Source organism: Lepus europaeus, chromosome 23, assembly GCF_033115175.1.
Source record: "Lepus europaeus isolate LE1 chromosome 23, mLepTim1.pri, whole genome shotgun sequence".
NCBI classification, from domain to species: domain Eukaryota; kingdom Metazoa; phylum Chordata; class Mammalia; order Lagomorpha; family Leporidae; genus Lepus; species Lepus europaeus.
Genome location: NC_084849.1, coordinates 15,466,804 through 15,481,868, shown reverse-complemented (window position 1 = coordinate 15,481,868; position 15,065 = coordinate 15,466,804). Strand labels below are relative to the sequence as shown.

Here is a 15,065-nt window from a genome sequence, read left to right as displayed (position 1 = left end):
AAATCAACCCATCCTCTTTCCTATCACCCCCAGAATATCATCTACATGTTTTGACTATTTGTGAGTCTTGGATTTGTTGAGTATTCCATCACCCATTGTCTCTTCTTGAGAACGTTTCTTTGGAGTCTTTATGTTAGTAAACACAGAACGAGGGCCTAGCAACCGTTAAGACCTGCTTGTGTGGCTTAGGCCACCCACTTCGCCTTATTGGAACCTCAGAGAGCAGCATGGCAAACAGCCAGCCACTCCAACCTGTATCTGAGCTCTAGTGAACACAGCTGTGAGGAGCTTGTAATGGAAGTGCATCGTAGCATGGTAAGGGGCTCTCGGCCCCTGTTAGCTGGCGGAGACTCCTGTAGGAGTGAAGAGATTGGACTTCTTTTCCGCACAGGAATAACATAGACTTCCTTTCCCCGTTTGTGCAGATGTAGGTTTTTTTTTCCTTTTTTTTTTTCTTTGACAGGCAGAGTTAGAGAGAGACAAGAGAAAGGTCTTCCTTCTGGTCTCCCATGCAGGTGCAGGGCCCAAGCACTTGGGCTATCCTCCACTGCCTTCCTGGGCCACAGCAGAGAGCTGGACTGGAAGAGGAGCAACCGGGACAGAATCTGGCGCCCCAACCAGGACTAGAACTGGGGTGCCGGTGCCGCAGGCGGAGGATTAGCCTAGTGAGCTGTGGCGCCGGCCCAGGTCTAGGTTTAATGCCCTGGGCAGCTGAATGGGGAAAGTTAGGTAAACAATTTTATGTTTTTTTTTTTTTTTTAAAGATTTGTTTATTTATTTGGAAGTCAGAGTTATACAGAAAGAGGAGAGGCAGGGAGAGAGAGAGAGGTATTCCATCCGATGGTTCATTCCCAAACTGGCCACAACAGCTGGAGATGTGCCAACCAGAAGCCAGGAGCCAGAAGCTTCCTCCAGGTCTCCCATGTGTGTGCAGGGGCCCAAGGACTTGGGCCATCTTTTACTGCTTTCCCAGGCCATAGCAGAGAGCTGGATCGGAAGTGGAGCAGCCGGGTCTCGAACTTGTGCCCATATGGAATGCCGGTGCTTCAGACCAGGGTGTTAACCACTGAGCCATAGCGCTGGCCCCACAATTTTATGTTTAAGTAAATTCTCCTGTTAAAGAATCTGCTAAGTTGACCCTTTTCTCCTTCCCTCCCTCCCCTCCCAGTTTCTTTTCTTCCCCATCAATATGATGAAAATTAACCATGGTTTTATACTCCTGGGTCGCTGTCAGACGGTGCATTGTGGATAGGCTGGGCTCCGAGCACATGTTCACTTTTAGTGCCTCACCGGATTAGCTGGCTGAATCGCCACAGGAGGAGAGAAAAAGTATGTTGGAAAGCCCTTGGTAGGATGTGAGATTGTATGTTGGACAGGTTTAGTGTGTGTGGAGGTCAGTGACTAATGGAGACTGAGTAATCATTAATTATCATTAAAAACCATTATTAATCATGATTAGGCACTATTGTGGGAGATGTACAAAGAGTGAGTCAGCTTGTATTTCTCCTTTCATATCTTTTTGGTACCAATTAATAGTAGAATTTAGAGAATTGTTGGATATCAATGTATATAATCACATATGCATTCTGAGGCAAGGATTACTTTGGGGAATTATTTGCCTGTTTTCTCTAAGTCTGGTCATTAGTTTGGAAATGAGGCATTGACAATTTGTGCTCTTTGGCTGGGTCACCCTGATACATATGACCCCATCAAGTTCCTTTTAACTCTTTGGTTGTGAACAAGCAGCTGTGCCCTGCGAGCTGTAATCAAGGAGAATGGAATATTCCTGAACAACTTGTGTTCAACAAGTACAGCGAGAGCTCATGATGAATATCTGACAGTTGTATAGTTAGGGTCCTGCAAAGTAATTAGGCATAAAGAGTGAGCATTTTAAAAAATTGATACAGGTACATTGTCATTAGCTAGCCAAACCACAGTGTTAGGGTTTTTCTTGTTATTTATTTAAAAAATATCTATTGCTCATTGTCAGTATTGTGGTCACAACCAAAACCCTATAGTTTGGCCCTAATTCTGTGCTGAGCTCATTAACACTTGTGCTAACAGTAAAAGGCTTAGAAGTCTTGGCCCAGACATCCCAACATTAATGCTTCCCCTCGATGGTGTCATTTTTGGTCTTCAAGCTTGAGTCAGCCCGTGTCTCAGCCTAGACTCAGTATTTCCCCGCTGTGCACCCGGAGCCCTGGCTGAGCAGTGTGGACAATGGCAGTGTTCCACTGCTGTCTAGGTGGTGGGCCTGAGGAAAGGGCTGAAACTTGTTGTGAAAAGGGAGGGGATGGGGGGCCAGCGCTATGGTGAAGCAGGTTAAGCCTTTGCTTCCAGTGCTGGCATCTCGTAGGGGCGCGAGTTCGAGTGCCAGCTGCTCCACTTCTGATCCAGCTCTCTGCTATGGCTTGGGAAAGCAGTGGAGGATGGCCCAGGTGCTTGGGCCCCTGCAACCACGTGGGAGACCTGGAAGAAGCTCCTGGCTGCTGGCTTCTGATCAGCTCCAGCCATTGAGGCCATCTGGGGAGTGAGCCAGCAGATGGAAGATCTCTTTGTCTCTCCTGCTCGCTCTCTCTAACTCTGCATTTCAAATAAATAAAATTTTTTTTAAAGGGAGGAGATTAGGAGAATGAGAGGAAATCTCATTTCCTGTAATGACAGGGTCTTGCGCAGAGGGATGGCAAAGTTGTGGGCTGGAAGAGCTCCATCCAGCTTCATCCTGGGCGAAAGGAGACCTGGCAGTGTCCTCTGCGAACTTTTCCTTTCTCCCTTACTGACCAATTAAAGCAAAGCGAAGCAAATCTACTTCCTTGATATAAGGCCCAGCCCTAAAGGTATGTAGCCATACCCACAAAATCTTTTGGCTTCTTCAGGGCCACTTAACATCCTTGAATGGAAAGAAAATTGGTTTGCACTGTGTACCTGCTGACCCAAGAGCAGCCCACTGGTTTATGATGTAGTATTATAGGACAACTGGTCAACATGATGTATGACTAATGTCAGCGTCTCTGTTGGGATAGGGAGGAAGGTGAAAGAGGCTATCACTTTGACTTCAAATTTCATGGCTCAGTAGAACTTCAAAACAATTTTGAAGACCAAACGAGCTGCCTACATTGCCTAGTAGGGGGGTGGGAGTGAGGGGCAGAAAACGTAATTTTCTCATCAGCATGAATTCAAGAAATAAAGGATATTTAAACATGGAACAGTCAGAAGGACAAATTCTCAGGAATAAATGGAATACATTGAGCTTTATAACAAAAGGCCTCCTACATTGTGCTAATCTAACTTTGCCAAGGTCAGATGCTTGGAGCCATTGGATTGGAGGGCCCTGGGTCTCTGAACAGTGGGGAAGGATCAGAGGAAAAGGAACTCATTAATGTTTGGCCCTGGTGGAAGTTATTTATCATGTCTTGCCCTGGGGGTAGGCCAGGATAGAGTTGTGGGTTCCAAAAGTGGTCTTCAATTTTTTTTAAACTTGAAATATAAAGTACATGTGTAATAGTGTGTTACCAGCTTGCTCCCAGTTTCTCAGGAATGGTTTGGTACATCTGATGGATCTGTCTTTAGCGTCTGTGAACATGTTGCTGTTTCTGTAAGTGAGTGAAGTCCTATCCTATCAGAGACTTGTATATGAAAGACATCTTCTGTCCCATTTGTGTGACCCGAGTGTGTGCCATCCACAGCTCTTGCCCCTTTGCCTTTGGTTGTGTTAGGTGCTTTCTCTCTCTTCCTTTCCTTTTAATTGGTACAGTGTTTGCATTTCCTGCCAGTGAGCCACTTGACAGGAGGTTTAAGTGCCTGGGAGCATAGCAGTCGGTAACAGATCAGCTTGTGTCTGAAATGTGGCTGCTGTCAATCTACTTGAGGATAATTGAAAGTTTGTTGTCTTCATTTTATTTATTGATGGTTTTCCAGGTGAATGCCAGGCTCCCGATTGGGACCCCCGATTACATGGCTCCTGAAGTGCTGACCGTGATGAACGGGGATGGGAAAGGCACCTACAGCCTGGACTGTGACTGGTGGTCGGTGGGAGTCATCGCTTACGAGATGGTTTATGGGAGGTCCCCATTCACGGAGGGAACCTCAGCCAGGACCTTCAATAACATCATGAATTTCCAGGCAAGGACTCATTAGTAGATTCTTATGAAACATTGAGAAATGTCACTTAAAAACTGTGTGAAGGGGTGGTTAGTGTAGTGCTTGGGATACCGCCGTCCTGTATCAGAGAGCCTGGTTCAAATACTGCCTATGCTCTCCATTCTTGCTCCTGCTGAAGTGCATCATGGGAGCTAGCTAGCTCACATGACTGGGAACCTACCTCCCATGTAGGAGGCCTAAATTGAGTTCCAGGCTCCTGGCTTTGGCCTGGTCTAGCCCTGGCTGTTGTGAGCATTTGGGGGAGGAGTGGGTAAACCAGTGGATGGGAGATCTTTCTTTCTCTCTGTGTCCCTGCCTTTCAAATAAATAAAGAAAAAAATCTTACTGCGTAAGTGAATGCTTATATATAAACTAGCAGTACTACACTGCAAAATAATCATAGCGAATACTTATTTAGCGCTTGCTTCTGTGCCAAAGCTATTTCAAACACTTTATTAATTGTAGTTCATTGAATCTCAGCGGCTAGGTGACACACTGCTGCCAATGAATGTATGGTATTTTTATCGATTATAAAATGCATTTTAATTTCTGTTCTGTTAAATGTGAGTGAATGTGAGTCTTAGGATTGATGAAACACAGTTTATTAACCTGATCTTCAAATCACCCTGTGAGGTAGAAACTATCACTATTATTATTTTCATTTATAGATACAGAAACTATAGCACAGAGAGGTTAAGTAGCATTCCCAAAATAATAGACTATTTGGTTCTGAAATCCATGCTCTCTATTTTACACTATTTTGCTTCTTAGTACTTAACTAACAGTTGAGTATGGTAGCACAATTAAGTGAGGAAATGAATTAGAAACATGGTAATGTGTGTGTGTGTGTACACATTGATATATACAACCATATATATATGAGGTTAAACCACTTTCTTTTATTTATTTATTTATTTTTTATTTGACAGAGTTAGACAGTGAGAGAGAGAGAGAGAGACAGAGAAAAAGGTCTTCCTTCCGTTGGCTCACCCCCTAAATGGCTGCTACGGCTGGAGCTATGCTAATCCAAAGCCAGGAGCCAGGTGCTTCTTCCTCGTCTCCCATGCGAGTGCAGGGGCCCAAGCACTTGGGCCATCCTCTACTGCCCTCCTGGGGCACAGCAGAGAGCTGGACTGGAAGAGGAGCAACTGGGACTAGAACCCGGTGCCCATATGGGATGCTGGTACCACAGGCGGAGGATTAACCAAGGGAACCATGGTGCCGGCCCCACCATTTTCTTTTTTAAAAAATTTTTAAAGATTTTATTTATTTGAAAGAGTTACAGAGAGGCAGAGGTGGGGGGTTGGTGGGGTGGGGAGGTAGGTCTTCCATTTACTGGTCCACTCCCCAAATGGCTGCAACGTCTAGAGCTGAGCTGACCTGGAGCCAGGAGCCAGGAGCTTCTTTCAGGTTTCCCATGTGGGCACAGGTGCCCAAGGACTTGGACCACCCTCTGCTGCTTTCCCAGGCACATTAGCAGGAAGCCAGATCAGAGGTGGAGCAGCTGGGACTCGAACTGCCACCCATATGGGATGCCAGTAATGCAGGCCAGGGCTTTAACCTACTTTGCCACTGCACTGGCCCCCTAAACCATTTTCTAATAACTATATTCCCACTATATATTAAGCCTGCTATATAGCTATATATATACATATACACACATATATACATATTTATGTATATATACACACATATATATACACACACATACATACATATGCATAAATATAGTTTCAACCAAAAGGAAAAAGAGAACTTAATTCTTAGGCCTTAGTATTTCATCCAATTTCCATCGTTCTGGAGTACCTAATACAGTATGTGTACACATACATTATTTGTTATTCTTTTTAAAAAATATTTATTTTTTTAAAGATACAGATCAGTCTTCTTTTTATTTATTTATTTATTTGACAGGTAGAGTTACAGACAGTGAGAGAGAGAGAGAGAGAAAGAAAGGTCTTCCTTCTGTCAAATGACCGCTACAGCCAGAGCTATGCCAATCCGAAGCAAGGAGCCAGGTGCTTCCTCCTGGTCTCCCATGCAGGTGCAGGAGCCCAAGCACCTGGGCCATCCTCCAATGCCCTCCCGGGCCACAGCAGAGAGTTGGACTAGAAGAGGAGCAACCAGGACTAGAACCTGGCGCCCATATGGGATGCTGGTGCTGCAGGTGGAGGATTAACCAAGTGAGCCACGGCGCCAGCCCCAAAATATTTATTTATTTAACAGGCAGAGAGAGACAGAGATGGACAGAGTTCTCTCATTTGCTGATTCTCTACTCGAATGCCCACAACAGTTAGGAGTTGACCAGGCCATGGCCAGCAGCCTGGAACTCTATCTGTGTTTCCCATGTGGGTTGCTGTCTCCCAGGGTGTGCATTAGCAGGAGGCTGGGATGGGGAGTGGAGCTAGGACTTGAACCAGGCACTCCGATAGGGGATGCTGGTATCTAAGCAGCAGCTTAACCACTGCACCAAATACCCACAGCCTCATGTGTTATTCTTGGGTCTTTTCTTCATTTAAAATTTCCCCTTAGGTGACTCTTGGGGCTAATTTCTTTCATTTTGATTCACTCATTCAGCATTTAAGTAGTGAGTGAACTGTACCAGATACTCTAGGGGACCAGTTTTGCAGCAATGAGCAAGAAGGAGAAGACCCTCTCTTCCTTCTTTCTCTGTCACCATTCTCTCTGTGTAAAAGCAGAACACAGAGAGAGCTTGTGGAAGGCAGTGATAGGGCAGAAAAAGCAGCCAGGGCAGGCTGGGTGGGTGGGGAGCGCGTTCTCAGCCGAGAGAACAGCGTGATTTGTTCAGGGAGCTTTAAATAGCCCATCATTGTTGGGCAGCAAAGAGGGAGACGGGAGCCTAGTGAGATGAGTTGGGAGAGGGGAGCAGGGGTCAGCCATGAGGGTATTGAGCCCCTGCAAAGGAACGAGGCCTATTGATGTGCGCAGGCCATTTATTTTGGGAATGTGTCTTTGGTCCAAAGTGAAGAGAGCACAGAACTGCTTCCTCTAAAAAGGCAACTAAAGGGACTTGCATATGTGAGAAATACTTAACTTTGGGACACAACAAAGTGACTTACCACTAAGGAAATAATTACTGTATTTCTTTGCTTCCTTCCTGCCTGCCTGCCTTCCTTCCTGCCTTCCTCCTTTCCTTCCTCCCTTCCTCCCCTCCCCCATTCTTCCTCCCTTTGTTCCTTTCTTTCTTTTTTGAAACAGCGGTTTTTGAAGTTTCCAGAGGACCCCAAAGTCAGCAGTGAATTTCTTGATCTGATTCAAAGTTTGCTGTGTGGCCAGAAAGAGAGACTGAAGTTCGAAGGTCTTTGCTGCCATCCGTTCTTCTCTAAAATTGATTGGAATAAAATACGTGAGTGTAAGTAGAGCCCTGCTCCTTAAATTTGGGTTCTGGGATTAAGAAATGCTTAGGAGCGATCAGAACTTGTGTGGGCCCAGAGAAGCTGGTGTACCCTGCGTATTATCTGCAGGACTAGAAAAGGCTAATGATGTAGCCATCTTTGAGTAATAATTCTGCGTTAGAACTGTTTGCACGGAAGTGGGTCATTTACCAAACTCCACGCTTATGCAGTCTCTAACACAGTATCTTACAGCGGTTTAGAGGCACAGGCTGATGGAGTTTTAAGGTCTGACAGAGTTTCTTTCCAAAGAATCCTGTTCACAGGTTAGGAAAAAGACTCTGAGGTTAGGCAACATCTCCAGGAAGCTCTGTTCCCGACCAAGGCTGCTCTGAAACCAGCCACGCTGCAATGTTCATTTACTTCCCTCTGGACTATTTGTCTTTGCTCACCAGCATGTGAAATCTTTAATGCAGACATACAGGGGATTCATTCAGACATCACTTTGCGGTCAATTTGCGTGAACTGAGTTAATTCATTAAAAACAAAGATCTGATTTATTATCAACAAAACTAAAGTACTTGGTGATTTACCAATTGGTGCTTTTTTAAAAAACATTTTTTTAAATTTTGAATGTGCTGTTGATGGAGTGTGATCTGATGAGTTGATGGAGTGAACAGCAGAGATCAGAGCCAGCAGGAAAGCAATTGGCCTGTTTTTAATTTTTGGTGGTGAGAGAGTGAGGAAAAGGAATCTGTTTTTATCTTTATTTATTTAGTTAAAAGGCAGAAAGAGAGAGAGACCGACAGAGATGTCACATCTGCTAGTTCATTCTTCAAATGCTCACCACACCTAGGGCTGGGCCAGGAGGAAGCCAGGAGCTAGGACTTCAACCCAGGGCTGCCCCATGTGGCAGGGACCCAGCCACTTGAGCATGCACTCTTAGAGTCTGCGTTAGCAGGAAGCAGGAAGCAGAAGTGGAGCCAGGCCTCAAAGCCAGGCTCTCTGATAGGAGCGGTAGATATCGCATGTGGTGTCTTAACTCCTGGGCCAAACTTCCATCCTCAGAACCCATTTTCAGACGTCAAAACCAGGCTTCTGGGAGTTGTGTGTGATTATAACCTCTTGTGGCTTCTGTGGCATGTGAGTGTGGTGAGATCCAGTGTTGTCCACTTGAAAACCGGTTGGATGGTTTCCCTAACCTCCTCTAAGGTACTTAAGGCTGCCTTTCCCTAGGTCTTTCTTGGTTTTCCTTCTGCTAGCCCCACACTTTCATTTTCTAATCTTTGTAGATCACCCCCACCCCAAACCTCCAAGGCTCGGACCTTTTAATCAGTAATATATTTTCAGTGCGTTCTTCCTTTTACGCTTTTTAAAAGACCTGATAGAATTTCCAAGTACTTATTATTTTCTTGACATGCCATTTTATTTCTGTAATCTTCTTGAATAAGCAGTTAATTTTTTTAAATGCATGAATACGATGATTATGCCTAACAACTTATCTCCACTTAAGTCAGTCAGTGAATGGTGATTAATTACCTGAGTAACTTTATTTTGTGTTTTGGTAAACCCTGATGTGTTTAGTATTACAGTCGTCCCACGATATCTGTAGGGGACTTGGTTTCCCCTGGGAATACCACAATTCAGGGATATTGAAGTTTCTTATAAAATGTCATAGTATTTGCATATCAATGACACAATCTTCCTGTAACCTCTAAATCATGTCTAGATTACTTATATTATCTAATACACTGTATACTCTGTATAGATAGTTGTTGTATTGCTTAGAGATTAATGACCAGAAAAAAGGCTTCAGTACAGAGACAATTTTTTCCCATGTATTTTCAGTTCTCAGTTGAACCTAGAGGTGCAGAATTTACAGATGTAGGGTGGTCAACTATACGTCACAATTCTCAGATTTAGTTCTAGCTTTTCCTTTTGGACTGTTTACAGGGTTTTTTTAAAATTTTTATTTATTTATTTTTATTTATTTGACAGAGTTAGACAGTGAGAGGGAGAGACAGAGAGAAAGGTCTTCCTTCCGTTGGTTCACCTCCCAAATGGCTGCTACGGCTGGAGCTATGCTGATCCAAAGCCAGGAGCCAGGTGCTTCTCCTGGTCTCCCATGTGGGTGCAGGGCCCAAGCACTTGGGCCATCCTCCACTGCCCTCCCGGGCCACAGCAGAGAGCTGGACTTGAAGAGGAGCAACCGGGACTAGAACCCGGCTCCCATAAGGGATGTCAGCACTGCAGGCGGAGGATTAGCCAAGTGAGCCATGGCGCCGGCCCCATTTGGGCTGTTTACAGGTTTTAAGGTTTACTGGATTTGTGAATGTAGCTATTTTTCTATCGTATTAGCTTTTTTATTTTTGCCACAACAAAAAACCTAAGATAAGCCACCAAGACATGGCACATGATTTTGGAGGTTTTCAGGCTAAGATCAGGCAGCCCTGTTGGTTCAGCTGTCCAGCAAGACTGGAGGATCGTAGTGGTGGGCATGTGCAGAGGAAGGATCACATGGTGAGACAGATTCGGGCGTACAGAACCAGCCTTTTGAGGGCACAAGTGCCTCCAACTGGGCACACCTCCTAAACACCAGAATTGTATTAAGTATCCTCCCTTGTAGTGTCGTTAACTTCTGACTTACGGGGTTTAACATTCACAGGAGTTGGGGAGCCAACTCATTTGTAAACTGCAGCACCTGTCAGTCATGCACTGCCTGCAGAGGACACACATCTGAGTAGATGTGGTTCCTGCTGTCCGTCCTGAGGCCTGTCCTTTGGGAGGAGACAGCCTGTTGTCTTGGTCATTCACACATGCGGCTTCCACATTTGATTCTTCACGTTGTCCATGGCTACGTGCTTAATTTTTTCTCATCGTAATAAATGTGGGCTTAGTTTTTCTTTATCCCCGGCACATTTTCTCTGTAATCCTCCCAGCCCTGTTTGTGTGAGGGAGTTCTCCTTCCCCAGCAGCATCCTGATTCTGAAAAACTAAGTTGGTTTTTGTTGACTCAGCTCCCAGGAGAGTGGCTCTGAAGACTCACAAAATGTATTTGCCTTAAAAACATTTCTTTCAGTTTCAATAACCTTTCCTTTTGGAATAATTTTAGATTAATATAACAGTCATCCAGATTGAGATCCCTGCTCACCCTTCCCCCAGTTTCCCCAGTGTTAACCTCTTTCATAATGGTGTCACGTTAGTCAGAGTTAAGGTTCAGATTGGTCCATTACTGTTAGCTGAACTTCAGACACATTTGGATTTCAGCAGTTTTCCCACTCATGCTTCGTTTATTTTTCTTTAATCTGAAAAGTAAGAGAGACAGAGAGGGACACACACACCCACACAGAGAGAGAGAGAGAGAGAGAGAGAGAGAGAGAGAAGAGGGGAGAAAGAAGAGGGGAGATGGGAGGGGAGAGGGAGAGGGAGAGGGAGAGGGAGAGAACATTCTTCAGTCTGCTGATTCACTCCCCTAATTCCTGCTTCAACCAGGGCTGGGCCAGGCTGAAACTGGAGACCAGAAACTCAACCCAGGGCTCCCATGTGTGTGGCAGGAACCCAATTACTTGAGCCATCACCTGTTCCCTTCAGGTGCACATTAGCAGGAAGTGGAGTCAGGACTCCAACCCAGGCACTCTGATATGGGATGCAGGTATCCCAGCAGGCAGCTTAACTGCTGGGTCAACCTCCTGCCCCTCATGTACCAATCCAGGGTACCATTATTGCTCTTGGGGTTTATCTTTGATGGGACTGGTCCTGACTTAGATACTTCTTGGTAGTTCAGCCAGCAGGTGTGATCTCCATGCCCGCGGAAGGTTGGTGCTGCCTTGTGACTCTCTGGCATTCCTGGCTTTGCAGAGAGGCGCAGTATTAAATTTCAGGGCACCGAGTATCTTTTCCTGTTTTCACAACCCCTGATCCCCACCTATTTGCAATCAACTCAGGGTTTTGTGATTGCAAACATTGCTGGACTCTATTATTTGAGCTCTTTTCTTACTCGGTAATGCTAAGATAAATTATGCCTTTGTCCAGTTCTGCTTTTCATAAACACATGTTGAGTGACTTTTGTCAACCCAAACACTTGAAGTCATTGAGTTGCCCAAGTTCATGGTTGCTACTTAAATAGTACCATGTGGTTCCAGGCAATTGACTATTTCTGCTCTCACCGTCCCTTGGTGAAAGCAACATTAACCTCTTTGCTGTTTCAACCCCTAGTTCTTCTTTTTCTTGTTGTAACCAATGAAAGGAGGTACTGTTTAACACAGCAGGTAATAATCTTCTAATGCTCATTATCTCAAGAGGTGGTCCTGGCAGGATATATACATTCAATTTAAGGTGGGTATTGGTAAATTTCTGAATGACAGACTGGGAGTGACTACTGAGAGCAACTAGGATGTGCCTGGACTTTGGTCCTGAGGTCAGGTGAGGAAATTGCTCTGGGCAGAACCCAGGGCTTGGCCTGGTTCAGGCACACTTGCTCTCCTGGTTCACTCTCTGCCTCCTACGAGGGTTTTCAGCTGCTTAATACTATTATCATTTCAAGGCTGCTTTCCAAGCTTCAGTAGGGAGTTTCCTAGTGTACTGGCTGAGCCAGGCTGCACAGTGGTGTCTCAGGTACCATGTAGGATTCTGGTTGTACCCAGCCTAACTGTTCTGGCCTTCTGGGAAGCTGAAGCCAATCAGAGCTCCTCTTTCATGCCTCTGGGGTCCTGCCTACCTTGGCTGGCATCACGTTCCTGCCCCAGTCGGTGGCAGAGTTCTGCATCTGGTGCTGTCTTTTTATCACATCTTTTACAGTTCTTTCTCCGAACGCATAGTGACATCAGCAGTACTAGCGCATTTGTACCTTTCATCCAAGACCGCCACGTGTCAACAGTGAGAAACACGTTAACACAAATGGTGATTACAGATCATCCCCCGCAACATTAGTGGACAATTCTCTAGCGAACTTGAATTTCCTGTTATTTATGACATGGGCTTTTCCCCTCTCGAGTCATTCTCCTTTTCACTGTTCTCAGAGAGACGTGATTCCCTGCAACATTATTCTGATTTTTCAGATCCTAGGCATTTGTAAGTGGAGAGTACATTTTATTTTGATGCTGTAGCAACTGAGTGGTTGTCCCATGCTGATGACACATGGCTATCTTCCCCTCCGGTCTAAGTGTCTTTTTTGTTATTGCTGACCGTTGCTCACTGCCTGGCTCCGAATGGCCAGGGTGACACAATAAGCACATAATCTTGTGGTTACTCAATAGGCCTGAGGGATGATAGCTTTTGGCTTAAAGGAGAGCCAATCCATGCCTTCCTAGCTTTACAAGAAATTCATACATAAATTTGTATGTAGAAATAAACACATGTCATTCACTGGGTTTCTTATTCTAGCCCATTAGTATGATATGAAGTATTGGGTAGGGGGCACCTATCTGTGCCAGCCACTGGGCATTCAAATATATCCCCTTATCCTACTGCAAAGAAAGGATAGTACCCCTTTTGTGGAAGTGGACACGGTGGTAACTTGTCCAAGGTTATACAACAAGACAGCAAGAGAGGTTGGATTTGGGTCAAAGGTCTGTGTGATTCCACACTCCATGATTTTTCTACATTAATGCCTTAGCCTGAGTGATTGCTATTCATGATACTGTCTGTTATGTTTATTTATTTATTTTTACAAAAGATATATTTATTTGAGAGAGGCAGATATTTTCCATCAACTGGCTCCCCCTCCCCCGCAAGATGGCTGCAATGGCCAGGCCTGGGCCAGCTGAAGCCAGGAGCCGGGAGGATCATCCAGGTGGGTTTCAGGGGCCCAGGGACTTGGGCCGTCTTCTGCTTTTCCCAGGCCATTAGCAGGGAGCTGGATCAGAAGTAGAGAAGCTGTGATATGAACCAGTGCCCCCTGGGATGCCGGCGTCGCAAGCGGAGGCTTTACCCACCATGCCACATTGCCAGCCTTCTGTGATATTTATTTTGATAATAAGCTGTGTCTCACTAGAGAATAATTTAATTGCTGGGTCTATTTAAGAGCACTTACAATTGCCATAATTTTTGGAGCCACAGGATTCATTCTGATACGTGAGTATCCCTGGCATTCTAAGTGCTATGTCAGCTGTAGCGTAGCTGTAACACGGCTCCATTGAGGAACCCATGTGAACATGGCTCAGTCTCCACCGAGCTTAGAGTCTAAGCTCCTGGCTGCTCCTTTGCCTGACCAGAGCTGCAGTCCCACTGAGTTTCTGTACCTCACAATGGTAGGACGCTCAATGCTTCACGGGTCTCTCATTTTTTCGCTGAACCACATGTGCTTGTTTTAAAACAAAACTTGGAACACAGACTGTGACCTGGTGACCCCTTCCCACCAGACAGCACCCTGCTAACCCGCCACTGTCCCCATGTCTCAGACAGAGCCCAAGACAAGACCATGTCGTCTTGGCGGCCTCCTTCTAGCATTGGGATTTCTCATCAGGATGAGTTGAGCAGGCTCGGGGAATTCTTGTCTTCTGTTTTTTAAGAACAGGGTTTCTCTGCTTTGGTGCTGCTGACTTTGGGGCCAGATCTTTCTTTGCTGCTTGAACTGCAGGATGATTAGCAGCATCCTTGGCCTTTATCCATAGATGCCAGTAACACCCTGCAGCTGCAACAACCACAAAATGTCCCCAGACATTGCCCAGGGTCCTGGGGGGTGGAGTGGGGGTGGCGGGGACTAATCCCCATCAAGAGCCATCAACTTAGAAGAATTAGCTGGGTTGTTCCCAGGACAGGGCCCATACCCTTGGAAGCCCTCAGGACTGCCACTGCTAACCGGCAGTGGAACTGTTGTCGGGTCGGTGGGACCCTGCTACTCAGAGCGTGGTCCCTGGACCGGCAGCATCAGTGTTGCCCGGGAGCTTGTTAGCGACACAGAGACTCCGGCGAGCTGAGTCAGAAGCCGCAGTTTAATAAGATCCCCGGGTGATTCCTGTGCCCAGGGCCCTTGCTGAAGGCCTGCAAGAGCAGGAAACCACAGTGCCAGTCTCGGAGCTTCTTGCTCCTCTCTGTGGGTCTTCCTTGTTCTGTCTCCTGGGCTCAGGGTTTGGGGAAGGCTGCTGAGGATGCTCATGGGTAGATGGCACTGCTTAGAATCGTAGGATTGGGGCTGGCGCTGTGGCGCAGCGGGTGAACGCCCTGGCCTGGAGCGCCGGCATCCCATATGGGTGCCGGTTTGAGACCTGGCTGCTCCTCTTCCCACCCAGCTCTCTGCTGTGGCCTGGGAAAGCAGTAGAGGATGGCCCAAGTCCTTGGGCCCCTGCACCCATGTGGGAGACCTGGAGGAAGCTTCTGGCTCCTGGCTTCAGATCGGCACAGCACCTGCTGTTGCGGCCAGTTGGGGAGTGAATCATTGGATGGAAGACCTCTCTTTTTCTCTCTCTGCCTCTCTCTCTCTGCGTAACTCTGACTTTCGAATAAATAAATAAATAAATCTTTAAAAAAAAAAAGAATCGTTGGATTTCAGGCTGTACTTTTGAGGAATTTAAAGCTTTTGTCTCGGATAGACTTTACATTCTTCCTCAGCCTGACGACACCGGTCTAACTTTA

General features: G+C 46.0%; 1 protein-coding gene across 9 annotated transcripts in view; it reads left to right on the top strand.

Annotated features, from left to right (window-relative positions):
- The window catches only part of CIT (citron rho-interacting serine/threonine kinase), a 177,282-nt gene that overhangs the window by 43,576 nt on the left and 118,641 nt on the right, over positions 1–15,065 (top strand). For all 9 annotated transcript variants that reach the window (XM_062181903.1, XM_062181905.1, XM_062181904.1 and 6 more), the window contains 2 exons: positions 3,919–4,122; positions 7,360–7,513. In XM_062181903.1, coding sequence (XP_062037887.1) covers positions 3,919–4,122; positions 7,360–7,513 — 358 coding nt within the window. The remainder of the gene's footprint in view (positions 1–3,918; positions 4,123–7,359; positions 7,514–15,065) is intronic.